Genomic DNA, 16,702 nt, shown 5'->3' on the forward strand with positions numbered 1-16,702 from the left:
ATCCACAATAGTTTTCACTTGCAATCTCGAATCCCCTGTTGGAATTCAACATTCCACCGTGTGAAGCGGAGATGGTTAATTGGTGGCGAAATCCAGGACATGTTGGCCGTCTTTTCTCATACATGCACATATTTTGAAGTGCGCGACAAGCCAGTCTTGGCAATCGATTCTGAAATTGCCTTTCAAGTGAATAAACGTGTGATATATTGTCTAGTTAGGAGCTTTGAGCCAAATTAGGCTCTCTTTTAGCAAATGAGTTGTTGTATCAGCAGTTCACCAGTACAGCTTCTGTTTTTGAGTTCTGATACGTTAAACTTAATACCCGGTTCTGCTCGATTCTCTTGCCCTAACTTACTCTTACTTCCTCACAGGCCACAGCCGAGTTCCCCGTCTCCTCTCGTCTTTTGTCACACAAACGCTCATCAAACCAGTCCAGATGGAGGAGCAGCACTAAATGAAAGTATTCAGTGTGAAAATCGCAGATTTTTTGCAGCGGTCATCTGGTGCGCTATCACAGAAGCCTTTTGTGAGATAGAAACGCTTGGTAGAGGCTGCAGAAGTCTGGACAGCGTCTGGCCGTCTGTCCCGGTGGTCTAGCACATTAGGCGAGGGTGTACGAGCCTGTCAAAACGGGAAAATTAGACCACGGGGGTCGTCAGTAAACTAATTGGGTAACAAAGAGCATACGCAGCCCCGCAAAACCCTCGCTTTAACGGTCGGCGAGCCGAGATAAGAGAGTTCACGCCTAATGCGTTCGGAGGAGTTGAGTTCACTCTTATTTATTTACCTATGACTCAGTATCGAGAATAGGTTTTTACGACGACCCCATCTCAAATCATGTAGCGCTTTAATGCTGCCCTGGAAGATTATGCAAATGGTTGCTGCCTCATGCTGAGCATTTTCTTCACTCTGGTTGTTTCTAGTTTTCAGAGGTTGTATCACATCTGATCGGGTGGCTTTCATTCTCTGCACAGAATGCATCTAACGATGAGAGGAATCTGGGCAATGCAGTGACGTTTCCGTGCGATTGGTTGCCTGGCAGATGCCACCTGCCTCCCCGGGCCTCCAGGCATGCAGATATCTGTACAGGTGTACGGGACGTACAGAGAACCCCTTGTTATTGGCCCAATAGCGAGCTTTTGCTGTAGGAGTCGTAAGCAAGTTGCATGCAAAGATCAAAGAAGCCAGCAATTGGATTCAAAGTGGAAATTCAAATTGAAATAGGGGGGATCTATGGGGAAGGCACACCATTTCACGAGCCGAATTTGAGCACAAGAGCAAGGCATGTTCCTCTGCCTCCTAGACATTATTACAATGCAAAGCAAACATTATGAATTCATCGTCGCCATGTCCTCTTCAAATAATGTGCATGTGAGCTATGCACAAAGTGCATTTAACTTCACACGAGTCAGGCAGTCGAACACTCTACTTTGTTTGCTTTCAAGTATGCTTGAATTTGTTCAGGTTGTGTTGTGTGGATGATTTTAGTTATTGCAGTTTTATTCTAATTTGTGCACGCCCATTATTGTTGCATCTACACAATGGCAAGTGCTTCCTGCTTAAGATATTGGCACACTTTAAAGGAATAGTTGATGCAAAAATGAAGTTTTCACCACTATTTACTAATTTTTACTATTATTAATATATTATTTGTATTATTTATTATTTATTTTTGGCGAAACAAAAGGAGAAATTTTGAAGATTTTTACAGAGCTCTTTTCCATATCATCACTGTTCATAGTGATCATGACTGTCAAGCTTCAAAAAGGACAAAAACACACTATAAAAGTACAATCAAATTGGTCCATAAAACTTATTGTACTTTTCTGAAGTTACACGAACAAGCTTTGTGTGATGAACAAACTTAAATAATTTTTCATTAAAAATGTAAATATTAAAATAGTTCCCTTCTTCACAGCTCTCAAATATCATTCCCCATTATACATTAATCATCAATGATGTTTAAACCTGCCTTGACACTATATTCTTCATTGATTTTCAGTGTTTTCCTCACGCAAAGCTATGTTTGGCTTTGTAAAACTGTAAAATAGTGCATAAATAAAATTAACTAATTTCATAGCTCTTTTAGGAAAAGAGCTTCGTAAAGGTCCTTCAAAAGCTCTCCTTTTAGGTTCCACGTAAAAACCAGCCGGTTTAGAACCACATGAGGGTGAGTACATGATGTGACAGCATGTTCATTAATGGGTGAACTGCATTTCTTTTAAATTGTACCATTATAAATCTGGCCCATCACAGTATATGGCCGGGTGCATGTGCTAATGAAGTCCCCAGCAGCCTCTGACTGTACCATTCAGCCCTGGAGGAGAGACACGGCGACAGGAACAGCTCCTGTCCTGGAGGCTAAGTGCTCATTAAACCAGAAACCTTCAAAACATGCAGTCCAAGGCCAATACAAGACACTGGCTAGCATCTACCCCTCATTTTTCAATTCATCAGCTCAGTTGTTGCAGGTAAGATAACCAATCAGATGCTCAAGATCAGGAAATGGACGTTTAATGGCAGTAAAATGCAACGTGTCAAAGAAAACGAGAAATGACAACGGCGCATTTATACAAAACACACTGTCCTGTTCATTCGCTTCATTCAGCCATTTTAATCTCTGTCAGCTGTTGTCTAGGAGGTAAACAGGACACATTTCTGTCTTCAGAAAAGATTGAGATGAAATCAGCACTGAACAGTCAAACTATTTTTTAAAGCAAGGTGATTTTGAATAAATATGCAAGGTTCCTATAGCAACGACGAACAGTGCAAAACGATAGGCCCGAGCGAACCTCAATGGGTGTTCCTTAAAAGATTGGTAGAGCCGGAGTGATTCTCAATTTAATCGATTTCAAACGAAAAAGTCAATTTAACAAAGTTGAAAAGAGAAAGCTGCAGAGAGGGGAGGAGGAGGAGGGGGGCTGAAAGCATTCTTTTGCACTCAAGCAGTAAACTAACTACGGCACGCGGGCTGAGATTTCTTCCCCATTATCTCCCACCTCACATTTGCTCTTAGGCAAGCAGTTTAAAAGCCAAGCGATTGAGCCAGTGATCCAATTTGAAATGCAGAAATGATTAGAGCAGCTTGCCTCATTTCATATCGAAATTCTCTGATTTATGACAGGGCAGGCGCCAAGATCTATCTCCAAAGGGAATTAGCGTGCAATTTCTCTTTTTGCATATTTCCGTTATTTAGCCTCCCAATAGCAGATGCTCGCTTGAAAAAAAAAAAAAAAGAAAAGAAGAAGAAGCAAAGACGGCACCAAGGAGGAGGTATCTTTTCATTTTAGGCAATGAAACCACTGCCATTTAAAAAGAGCAGGCTGGAACGGATGACAGACATGGGAATATATTTTCTGGGCTAGATAGTGATTTTGAAAAAATGGGGGGGGGGGGGGGGGCTTTATTTAGTTTATCAAACAGCACATGAAAAGGAGAAACATCAGGGTTTATTTTTAGAGAATCCATAATTTCATGTGGATTTGGACGTTTGCTGCGTGGAAGGGGAAAAAATGTCCCCCGCAACTCACCCGTCCAGCAAGCCTGAGGAAATATTAATACACGGAGATAACGAGAGCTGCGGGAAAATCTGTCTTAATGAAATTTCCAGTTGACCACATGCAATTTGTTTCATCATGGCGAACAACTAATTGAAGTCGCCATATCGAGGGTGCGTTATGTTGTAAACAGAGTCTTAGAGCAGGTCCGGTCCTGTTATCCTCACCTTCAGCCTTCACCTCTGCCTCGAAGACCCTCGCGCATGTCAGTCTGACATATGGCATTCATATATTCATATGGGGGGGGAGGATATGAGAATATGAGTAGTAGAATCTACTCTCAGTGAGAATGTCCTGTGAACATAGTGTGTGTGTTATAGGTTATACATGCAGAAAACAAGGTTCTGAATGGGTCGTTTGAAAAGAAAATCTGTCACTTCTATCCAAAGCGACTTGCATTACATTAAAGGCATACAATTCAAGCTTTCTTTGGAAATATAACCTGTGACCTTGGCGTTGCCAAGTGACATGTTCGACTATTCGAGCTACAGGATTTCCTTTCAAACTAAAACAGAATTTAATCAATTTTAATTCATGTCTTTGAATCTCTGCTTTTTAATACATGAACAAAAAATTAAAATGCAATGATTCAAGGACCTTGATCTATCAAATAAAGCCATTTATTTGGATTAAAATAGTCTAAATTTTACTCTTTAAACATTGTCCTTGTGTCATTGATTTTTTTGTTTTTTTCTACTTGCCAATTATCTTTACTTTTGGTTTCCTTATTTATGTATTTACATACTTTTGTTGTATCTTTGTAACATTGCTGTTTGTCTATTAGTCTTAATTATAGTCTAAATCATAACAAAATCACAACAAATTGAAAATTCCAATGTAAACTCTAATGTATATTTGTTTAATTGTTTTAAAGACCAGTATACATTTAATTTTCCAGCATTTTCATTGTTATATATTTTATAAGAAATCTCCAAAACCGGACATTTCAAGTTGCTATGATACATATGAACGTAGTACAAATGATCATAATGTATTACATAGAATTTAATAAATGCATACCTTCTTGTTTTATAATAATAATAATCTACATTAATATTTGAGGTATCCTGAACTTCAGATGTGGAGTGTTTCTGGAAGTGGAAGTGAAAGTGAATCTGACAAATCCATATCTAACCATAATTCTCATGCTGAATTAGATTTTTTTCCCACACACTTACCAAAAGAATGAAATGATTTTGGTCGATTTAAAGGCTTAAAATCAAAAGGTATAACATGCTTTTAATCTCTTCCTGTGCGGTTTGATAGCAGAAATGAAGAGTGCGTAGCGTGGACACTGGGATTTCCGGCGGGCAGGAGCGCGCTAGGGACCGTGGCAGCGGTCAGAACCGATATCATTAGCCCGTTGTTTACACACAGGCCTGGAGTCAGGGTGGCTCACAGTGTCACCAGCCACTTTCTTCCCTTCACCTCCTTCGGCTGATCAGAGGATCAGGGTATCAAGGCCGGATTAGCGGCGACTTGGGATTTGTGTGATTGGTTAATTTATTGCGGCGATGGCGGGTCTTTCATCTATGGCAACATTTAATCAGCTGCCGCCACACAGGCTATTACAGGTTAGCTCTTTTCTGCGGGCCTCCGCGCCACTGCCATCAGCTCCATCACAATTCCCCCTGAAATTTCCAAATTATCTGGAACAGGCTTTAGCCGCTCCGTAATAAAAATTAGAGCTGATTCCCGATAGAAGCTTTCGTCGTACCGGGCCAATTATAAATAGTACAGAGAAAGGGTGAGGTGGAGGAGAGGGAAAAAAAGGGGAGAAAGAGAAGGAAGAGGAAGGGGGAAAATAAGCCAACTCTGAGGGATGTTAGCGAGGAACTTATCGGCAGCCCCTGCTTCCCTCCTCTGATCCAAATCCGACCGGCTGAAAATTTATATTAGATTTTATCACACGGGCCTAAGTCGTGAAAAATCAATGAAGGTTATCTTTTATGTTGCAGCAACTTGTGGAAATATTGATTTTCATTTTATAGCGAATTTGGAGCATCAGTTTGTAATCACTCGCTCGCTGACTACACTGTTTTGGTCACTGTATCTCTTACACATGGAGAGAGAGAGATTGCAAACCAGTGGAGTGAGACTAGAGATCTGTTACTTACACACAGCGCCTCCGGTGAAGGTCTTAAATCAAGCATCACCTCAGCATCTGTCTGCAAATGAGACACTTTCGCTTCGCTTGTACATCGACGCGAGATTGCGAAACATTATCTACTGTTTTATTACAGTATGCGTGTGTTCATTTGTGTTTGACTTAATTATATTAAACTTGCATTGTTCGTTCGAACATATTGCAGCGGATTTAGAGTCTCTCTTTGATATTCAGATGTCTACAATCACAGATTACACTGTATATTTTTTAAATAAATGGTCAGTTTCCATAGATGCATCTGAAAGATCAACTCTGAGTACATTCAGAATAGCACAGTACAGATAATATTGTGTTTTTCTATAATACTATACATGAGTGAACAACCATATTTGCATAAATGTACAGTATACAAGCCGAGCATACTGTTTGCCACAATGTAGTAGTCTAAACCTTCTGTTCCCAGCGTGAATTATGTTAATCACAATTTTCTGACTCTTGAAGATATTTTTATACAAAACATATTTTTTTTATAAAAACAAAGTTCAGTCATGAAACTCTAGATGGCACAGGCTGATAGGTCCTTAACTCAGTCTGCTTGCAATCACATCATTATCTATAGGGCACAGCTGATTGGTTCCTGCTGTATCAGTAGCCAATGAGCTCGCTGCTCAACCAATATTTGGTCAGCATTTTCTGTAACAGTCGCTTTCAGAGACCCTTCCCCAGCTCCACCTGTATAGATCTGCTATGGGTATTTCATGCATGCTATATTGTACAGCAGCAGCATGTCTTACTTGTTCACAGCAGCGTGTTGTGTTGGCAATAGCAAGTCCCGTACTTGCTCTGCAGCAGCAGCAATAGCAGATCTATTCCGTCAAGACCAAGCATATTGTCATATCCATTACCATACCAAACACTTAGAGAATTGTCATGACAGAAATATGTTTAAAATTACCATTTGGAACCAGTATAAAGTGTATTGTTTACAGAAGTAATTGTATTACTCACTATGTGTCCTTAATGTTATTGTAATTTTTGTAAACTGCACTGCACACCTAGTGAAGCAACACTGAATACCTCTGTACGGCTTATCAGAGATGATAGGCAAGCCGCACTGAATTAATGCAGGTCATGTATTTTGAAACACTACTGTTTTAAACATTTACCTATGCAATGCATAATGTTCTATGAAAGCATATGTACTGCACAGTATGCAGTACTGCAGCAATCGTTTATGAAAAATATTGATAAATGGCGGAATTTGATTCTCATGATACACATCTACATTTTAAAATGTACATGTGTGGCCATTTTTTCCATTTATTGCATCATTAGCTGCTTTAGCTGGGGAACTTCTGGGCCTTGATAGAGAGAAAGAGAGAGAGACAGACAGGGCGGACCTTTGCTTCTGAATAAGAGATGACTCCAGACGGTGGGGATCAGAGAAAGGGTTAATCTGATTCTCATTTTAGATAGTTGTCGTGGCAACAATCAGACTGTCTGTGGTGCTCTTTGACAGGCCTGTAAAATTCTCAGGTCAGCCTGGATATAAGACGTTATTGTATGGCTAATTTGAGATGTGAAACGGGAGCTGTGTTAAAGGACCGAGGGTTGTCTCGCTGCCAGTGATGCCCACGTAGACGTCCAGGTGAGGGTCAAAACACCCTTTAAGACAAGATTTCACCTGTAGTTTGATAGAATAATGAAAATATATAACTCAATTGTATAACCTAAATTAGATTGAGAGCAAATGGATAAGCATAATAAATAACACAAATGAGATCTTTTTAATATCTCATTTATTTCTTGACAAAAAGATCCTTGTAATTTCACAGGTATCCCTTTTGTTCTACACTGTAAAAAGTTATTCAAAGCTGTAAATAAAACATTATTGGAGTATGTTTTCAAGATGTCTATCCTGAAAAGTTCACACATAATTCACTTTTAATAATTCACAATTTGCTAGCAATTTCTGAGAGAAATCTGAATTTTAATAGCAAACTTTGCTGTGCTGTCTTGTGAACACAAGACAGCACAGCAAAGTTTGCTATTAAAATTCAGAGATCTCAAATATTTCTCTATAAATTCTCTCAAGACCACATAATCTTATTTGCCACCCACATTATTTTTTTTTTAAATCTTTACAATATATGCTGTTTCTTTGTTTCCACTAAAGAATTTAAGAAGAAAAGTGACCAAATTGACAACATTTCCCATTTGTTTCTGACATCCTATCTGTTGTGAATGCATACCTTGCAACAGCTCGAGGGATGTAGACTCGGGAAAGGAAATGATGTCACGTGAGCTGCTTGAGACTGACTCCAGCCCATTTTCACTTAGCTAAACTATTTCTGCTGCACTCTAATGAAGGTGTGCCTGGGGCGTCACGTCTAATGGCCCAGAAAGACAGACATTTTGCCTGCCAGTAATGGGCTACTGTAACAGCTGTCCAAGATCTCTACCAATCCTGCCTCGGAGTGAGCTTTCATTGCCCTTTAAAAAAAGCCATTTGAAAAATGAAATAACTTGCATAGAGAACAGCCGGGCACCAGCAGTGTCTCTTTCTCCACAAAAGGGTGCGAGTTCATTTTAGTAGCTTTTCTCTATCTTACCGCTTTCACCTTATAGATAGAACTTGAAGCTGTGCGCTTCGACCCCGGCCAGAAAAGAAAAATGACGTTACACATTCGGAATAATTTGCCGGAGCATTATAAAACTTAACCTCAATCGGCCTTTGAAATGGATACTGATTCTTTAAATTCTTCTCTGCCCGTTGCAGGAAATAGTGAGATGGTGGCGATAGGGAGGCACAATGTGGCCAAAGTTCAGTCCTGAACGCTCGCCGAAAGCTGCCCGCATTCTTTTTGCAATTCCCAGGCACCTGAGAATCAGGACGTAATCAGAGAGATCAGAAACTGGATCGCTGGGGAGAATTCAGGCTGATAATTCCACACTCTTTGGAGTTAAATGCAAGGACGCTGGAGAGGTTATTGATACTGAAAACACCATTAAACTCTAGAAATTGTTTCAGTGTCAGTTCTCATCATGTGTACATATATCACAGAATCGTCCTCTCCAGTCGTCATATTATTCTTTTGCCTGTCCTAAAAAGGTTCAATTTTGTGTTTTATTCATTTATTTTTACTGAAGGATGTTAAATCAAGTCTAATAAGCCACGTTGTCACTACAACACTTACTGTTTTTACACTTCGCAGACATTTAAAACATTAGGATTTCCATGATGTTTTAAATGTTTCATTGCAAATCGTGATGATTTACATTAATGTCTACAGTTTTGATAGAAGTATCATATGTTCACGAAGGCTGCACTGATTTGATCAAAAATACAGTTATATTGTGAATTATTATTATTATTATTATTACAATTTGAAAAAGCTGTTTGAATATATTTTAAAATGTAATGTATTCCTGTGATGACAAAACTGAATTTCTCCAGTCTTCTGTGTCACATGATCCTTCAGAAATCATTCTTTGCTGAATAAAAGTATTAATTTCTTAAAATTCTTCAGACCCCAAACTTTTGGCAGTGTTTGTCACCAAAATAAAGATATCTTGCTGGATTTTTTTTTTTTTTTTTACATTTTTAAAAGAAATTTTACAAAATGTTTTGTTCATTAAAATATGTTTTTTTCTTTACAAAAGGAAAATATGCAACAAGCTGGAAATTAAACAACTGCAATCTATCTCCAAAAATCAATGATGCTTCCAGCCATTTTTGTAAATTCAACAAAACCTCATCTATGTTAGTTAGCTAAATAATATTGGATCAATTATGATCATAGTGACAAATCAGCAGAATTTGCAACAACAATGTAGAATATATCACAGAAAACCAAACATTTAAGTTTGTAAAACATAAAGAAGGTTACATAAGGTTTCATTCGTTAACATTAGTTAATTACTTTTACTAAGATTAATACATGCTGTAGAAGTATTGTTCATTTTTAATTCTTGTAAACTAATGTTAATATCAACATTTACTAATACATTATTAAAATCAAACGTTGTATTTGTTAACGTTAGTTAATGCACTGTGAACTAACTTGAACAAACAATGAACGACTAATATTAACAAAGATTAATACATACAGTAATACATGTATTGCTCATTGTTAGTTAATGTTAGTTAATACATTGACTAATGTTAACAAATGAAGCCTTGTTGTAAAGTGTTACCAAAAAACAAAGGACACGATGCATGTAAATTGTTAGTGGCAAAGCAAGTGTCAGTTCCGTCAACTGACCCAAAACTGTCACACTGCAAGTAAAAATGTGAACGGAAAAAAATCTGATCTTTATTGTTGATCCCTGTTGAATATCACAAAGTTCCTTATGATTATGAGCTTGTTGCTAAACTGTCCCCCAAAATAAACAAATGATTGTTGTGTGCATGTGTGTGTGTTATCTCCACCTCTGCAGAAGACGAAGCCTCACGTCCCGCTGGTGTTGAACGCAGGCCCCAGGTGGCTGCTGGATGTGACTTGGCAGGGAACAGACGACAACAAGAACAACTGTGTGGTTTACAGCAAAGGTAAGAGGACGCTTTATCTGCCCCGTACCAAACACACATGCGCCGCACACTTCTGCTATCTTTTCTTTCTTTCTTTCATTTTGACCTGTGTTTGTGTACAGCTCATGCTCAAAGATGTCTAGTGTGGCTTTGGTTCCCGTGTCTCTTACATCTATTAGCATTGCGATTTGTAATGTAAGGTCGTGGGGTCACAGGTCATTGTGATTTTGCTGTGACAAATGTCATTCGCTGACATTTGCTTTAATGACATAATTTTCTGTGTTTGCAAATGCTTGTCAACAGCGTATGGCCCTAAGACAGACGTGATGGATACACATGTTTCCTCATGCATCAAACTGCACGTGTGGAGAATCATCTGGGCTTCAAACGCAACATTAAGATTTAATAACCCATCCATGCTGTCTAAACTTCACACAGTATGAGTGTGAATACACAGCTACTGTTTTTTCCACCAGAACACTATAATTTCTATATAATTTCTAATAAATTCCCACCCAGGGTCATTGGAAATGCCTGTGGATACATTTCTTCAAAATCATATTACGTTGCTTCTTGCACATTTTGCAACACTTTTTAGTAAATTTTCAGTAAAAGCCTGTTTAGTTTTACAGATGAATCACGTCAGATGAACATGAATCTGGCAAACGTTTTTCAACAAAATGTATGTATCGTGGCATTTCGGAAATAAAAATATCCAGTGAGTGGCGCTAAAAGGTTAGCGAGCATGAGATTAACTCTTTCCCTGCCAGCGTTGTTTTTTTATTTTAAAAGTTGCCACCCAGCACCAAAATGTCATGGCCTCCATAATATTTTGTTGTATGAATATCTTAACAGGCAATGTATCAAAAGAAATAACAGACCCTCTGCTTTTAAACAAAACAAATCAGTTTTATTCTAGCTTCATGCATTATTTTAATACTGCATGTGGGTTAGTTTCATAAAAAAGCAACATTTTGAGCAAAAAGTTGAGAAAATTGTGTTTTTGTCAAAGACTACATCTGTATGGGATTCAGAACGATGATCAAAACATAGATGGAGTCCATCAACACCCCCAAATCTTGCACAGTCCTATACCTCGTCCTGGGTCAACATTTCATTGGGTAAAATTAGGCCATTTTGATTTATATGCTGTTTATTGTTGATGATTGCATTATTTTTCATATGCATCTTCTTACAAGATCGCTCGTTTCTTCTTCTTTGCCTGTGTTTTGATCTGGAGGTACTGTACTCGTTCAGGAGATGCGTAATAGTGCCCCCTACCTTATAACAGTGAAAACACGGAAAACCGGGAACACGGAAATGGCAGTTAAAATGCATTTGCTGAAGCAACCATGCCTTTTTAGTTTGATTCTACAAGTCTTTGAGCTCTTTTAATGAGCGTTGTGAGTCTGACTAATGGGACTTATAACCAATGCTCCACATCGCAAGCATCAGGTGAGCTTCTGAGCAAGATTACAATGCTAGAAAAGCCATACATAGCTGGAAATGTGATGTGTATTACTAGTGTTTTGAGGTCATAACAGACATGATGTGCAAGGAACTGTGAAAATAAGCCTTTATAAATCTATAATTTGCCCTGAACAGAAATACAAGTTGTTCATTTCAGCTAGAACCTGCAGTGAATTATATGTATACGTATAGGCATGTTTTTTGCAGTTTTGCAAAAATTTAGGTAGAGGCACGTACAGTATGAGCCTGGGATGATAAATTCAAATGACTTTTTTGATGATGTGGTATGGCTATTAGCAAGTTAGCACAGTTTTACTGTTGACACAACTGGATTTTCAGAGTGAAATATGTCACTGTGTTTTGGGTTTTTAACAGAGCATTGCTGCATGATTGCTAGGGTGTTCTGGATGGTTGTCAGGGTGTTGCCATGTAGTTGCTAGGGTGTTGTGGGTGGTCTCTATAAATGGCTTGACTCTTTCAACAACCTTTCTCCTGTCCAATTGCTTATAAACTTTATAGCAGACCACTTCTCAACAAGGTATTGGCTAATTTAGTAATTCGGCTAATTTGAGTTATTAGGCTAACAAGCGACACTAATAACTGTAGTCACTTTTGTGTTTTAGCAGAAACGGTGGTTTTCGTGATACATTTGTGTAAGGGAAGCATGCTGACCTGACAATTTGAAGTGTTGTTCCTTATTAACTTGTTTTTATGGGCATATTACTTTGAGATGCATGTATAAATAAGTAAATACGCAAAGTACAAGGATTTCAGAGTGAGAGCCCTCATTTAGCCGAATGTTTTTCAGATGATTATGACTCTCCTCTGCGCTGAAACATAGTTTCTTCCCCCTCAAAGTGAACATGAGGCAGACGTGGGATTTTTCCTTTCTTAGCTCTCATCTTCTAATCACTGCACTGCACTGGGGGGCTGATCCTCTTTACCAGCGCCTTCATTTGTGCGCTTTATCAGCAAATCATTAAAGTTTTGATAAGCTGTTAAAGAAGATTATGCAGTTCTTTTAAAATCGTCTAATCTTTTTGCCAGGAGACTGAATATGGCAAACAAAAAGGCTAATAACAGGATTTCTGGAGTGTTGTGTTAAGTCTCTATAATTTCTCCTCTGCCTTCCTATTTATTAGCAAGAGAGAGAACGATTCAACTGTGAGGGCACCGATTCAGCTGTTCTGGACTGTATTTGAGCAAAAATGTACGGTTCTAGATGTTGATTGGTCTGATTGTTTATTTAATTGTAAATGCATGATCATTTTCTCCTATTTTTTATTTATCTTTGGTGTCATCTAATATTTAAAGTTGATATTTAAAAACAAATAATGTAATAACACTATTAAAGTGTAATATTTAGTCATATTTAGCAAATCTCAGAAATGAATGGTGAATTTTCATATTGTGCATTTGTAATGGTGCCTAAATTCACTTAGAAATTGAATAAATATACAATTTTAAAATCAAAAATATCTATTTTTAATATATTTTAATACCATTTATCATATTCAGCCGTAACATGAAAACATTTATTTATTTATTTGAGACATGCACTTTTTGTAAGTGTTAGCCCAAAAAATAAATATGTACATAAAAAAACACACACAAAAAAACACCATGAGACTAAAGAAAATAATGAGGAGGAAAATAATGCACACTTTCCCTATTGGCCGACATCCTTGTTTAGGATACAGCACAGATTTATTGACATTTTATTGCGAATAGTTGCATCAGCGTTCTCTCAAGGCCTTGAATGTTCACAGTCCAGTCTACATACATCACCCTCGCTGCGCTAAAACACCTTCTGTGAACAGACACACATGGTGAAGACGGTAATTGTGTGTTTGCTCCAGTAATAAATGCATCCCAAAATATATTTAGGCCTGTTTGATTCCCTGCGGGCGGCTTCGAGCAACCGATGGAGGATTCTCACTGAAAATAGCGCGTCGAGAATAATCAGGGAAACTTTGGACAACAAAACTGTAAACAAACACTTGTCTTATTATACTCCATCTTTTTCCTCAATATTTAACAGTTTTAGGTCAAATGAAATGTTTATTGTCATGATATAGATGCTAATAGGATTTCAGGATTGACCTGTGCAAGAACTTCACAATTTTTATGTTTTATTGAAGTTTTTGGTTACTTAGTACTTTTGAATGAACATTACAAAGTCTACAGACATTGCTGTTTTTTTTTGTGTGTGTGTGTGTGTGTGTGCGTGTGTACGGATGTGATTATTTGAAAGTTTGTCCTCTTGTGTATTAAGGAATTAACTATTTGAGATAAACCTCCCTCTAAACCGATGTTATTATTTCCATAACTTAAATGTGTTGTTTAGAAGTTAATGTGCCTGTCAGACACTGAAATGACACTTAAAATCAAATTTATTCTTTTGAAATTTGGGCACCAGACAGTTGAGCTCTTGTGCGTTTGGACGGCAGATATTCTGCTCTAGTGTGTCTGATTATTTAAAGGTCACCTAAATTTTTCCTCTAAGCCTCTTAGAAGCAGGAACAGTCAGATAGAGCGTGTCAGAGGAGTCGAGGGGGAAATTTGGCCATTGTGCGTGTGGAAATTGACCAGTGTAACGAGAGCGTTTTACATAAGCTCATAGACCGCAGGACTGGACTAATTCACTGTGTCTTTGTGCGGCTCATATTCTGTAATTCCTCTCCATCTGATTCTCCTCCAACACATCTCTATTGTGCATTTGATGTGACAGAGTCAGAGCAGAGACATGTTACCTTGACCTCCATCGTTGCCTCGACCTCCAGCCTTTTCTTTCATAATCTTCTGTTTCTCACATTCCCTCTGTGATGGGAAGCACTAATAGGGATGGGAATCATAAAGAAATAAAAAAATCCTGGTTCAGATCCTGATTCCACTTCCAGTTTCAGTTCAAGTTCTGCAATGATTCCATTGATTTTTTTAAAGGGGTGGTTGATTATGATTTTACTTTTTTAACTTTAGTTAGTGTGTAATGTTGCTGTTTAAAGTTACGACGCTCAAAGTTCAAAGCAAAGGGAGATATTTTATTTTACAGAAATCGCTTCTTAAGGACGCTGTAAAACAAACGGTTGGTAGGGACTACAATGAGCTTCTTCACGGGTTAGTGACATCACTAACCCTAAAATTGGCATAAACCCCACCCCCGGGAACGCGGTTTATAGATTATCATGACAGAATATGCTAATCACTGACTAGAAGATAGTTAACTCCTACATAAATTCATCAATTAACCATTCAGAAACATCCTATTGCATTCTACATGTTGTCACTTCTTCTTGAGTCTCAGCATCTTTGTCCGCGACTCCGGTTTGAACATAAAAGGCTAAAAGTTTTTGAAATATTCAGTGCGTGTCTGTGTGAGGTAATCGGAGCTGCTAACACACACAAGCTGTTGAAGCTCCACCCTCTGCGCCGGGAGCATCAGCTCATTTGCATTTAAAGGCACACAAAAACGGCGCGTTTTTGCTCATCCTCAAAAAGTGGCAATTTTAACATGCTACAAAAAAATAAATATCTGGGGGGTAATTTGAGCTAAAAATTCACATACACACTCTGGGGACATCAGAGACTTATTTTACAACTTGTGAAAAGGGCATTATAGGACCCTTTTAACAATTCCAATGATTCTTTCAATACATTTGAAGAAGGACCCCTCAAAATAATTAGTCCTAATTATATATTAAGGCTAAGGCACTACAGGAGAAACCATTGTTTTTTCATGCACTGGTCAATCTGGTTTGAATTGGACCACCAGGACCAGTTACATTTGGAACTAATTTGTGAGTCTTTTTGACTGATTCGTTAAAAAAGTCCAGCTCATAAGTGAAGTGAAGTGACATGAAGTTAATTTGTCCTCTGCATTTAACCTGTCCAAGTTAGTCACACATTAGGAGCAGTGTGTAGTGAACACACACACACACACACACACACACACACACTACACACTCGGAGCAGTGGGCAGCCTGGGGAGCGAATGGGGTTTAGGTGCCTGGCTCAAGGAACCATTGACCACAACTGCCCGAGTCATTTGTTCAAGAATCAAACTATACCAGACATATTGTATGTTTGTCATTGCATGTAATGAGATGTGGCCTAATGGTCAGAGAGTCAGACTTGTAACCTGAAGGTTGCGGGTTCGATTCTCAATACCGGCAGGAAAATGTAGATGGGGGAGTGAATTTCTCTTCCACCCTCAATACCCTGAGGTTCCCTTGAGCAAGGCATCGAACCCCCAATCGCTCCCCAGGCTACCCACTGCTCCGGGGGTGTGTGTCCATGATTTGTAGTGTGTGTGTGTGCTACTACTCACTGCTCCTAATGTGTGTGCTCTAACTTGGATGGGTTAAATGCAGAGGACAGATTCTGAGTATGGGTTACCATACTTTCACATCACGTGTCTTTTTATTAATTATTGGCACCAATTTCTGCCTCATAACATTCAGTTCAAACTTACAACTAAATACGATTTATTTTGCAGTGGTGCTGCAGATTCAGCATCAATGCAGAAAACAGAAGCGTTATCATAACCGAATGTCATGCAAATGATTCGTTTGCCATATTTTTTTGGAACCGGTTCTGAATAAGAACCAATTCTCGATTCCCAACCCTAATAGGCAGCGAGCCGTTTCATCACTGTACAAACCGAACCTTCAAACATATATTTATCTCCATTTGCGTGCATGTCTTTGTGTAAGCGCAGTGCTGGGTGAGGGGTTTCACGCTGGCAATAAAGCGCTAGAAGACGGACACATGCCAGCTGAGTTTGGAACGACACAAAAGACAAATGCTGTCATGTTTTAAACTGTTAAGGCCATTAAATTGTTTTCATTTCATCTTCCTCTTTGAAAGGCACGGAGGCAAAGCACACGGAGGTGCCAGGGTTATTATCTCTTATCTTTGAACAGCGGAAAATACTGCAACGCATAATAACCAAACAACTGCACACAATGTAAAATTTCATTATCAGGGTGTTAAAACTGGGTTGTACCCTGAAGGGGTCCCCACCACAGCTCTGAGCGC

The 16,702-nt window shown here is 38.6% G+C and overlaps 1 protein-coding gene across 2 annotated transcripts in view; it reads left to right on the forward strand.

Moving 5' to 3' along the window:
• The window catches only part of zfpm2a (zinc finger protein, FOG family member 2a), a 155,876-nt gene that overhangs the window by 90,560 nt on the left and 48,614 nt on the right, over nt 1-16,702 (forward strand). For both annotated transcript variants that reach the window (XM_084088484.1, XM_084088483.1), the window contains exon 5: nt 10,105-10,216. In XM_084088484.1, the coding sequence (XP_083944610.1) occupies nt 10,105-10,216 (112 nt within the window). The remainder of the gene's footprint in view (nt 1-10,104; nt 10,217-16,702) is intronic.

Source organism: Abramis brama, assembly GCF_963993115.1.
Source record: "Abramis brama genome assembly, chromosome: 17".
NCBI lineage: Eukaryota > Metazoa > Chordata > Actinopteri > Cypriniformes > Leuciscidae > Abramis > Abramis brama.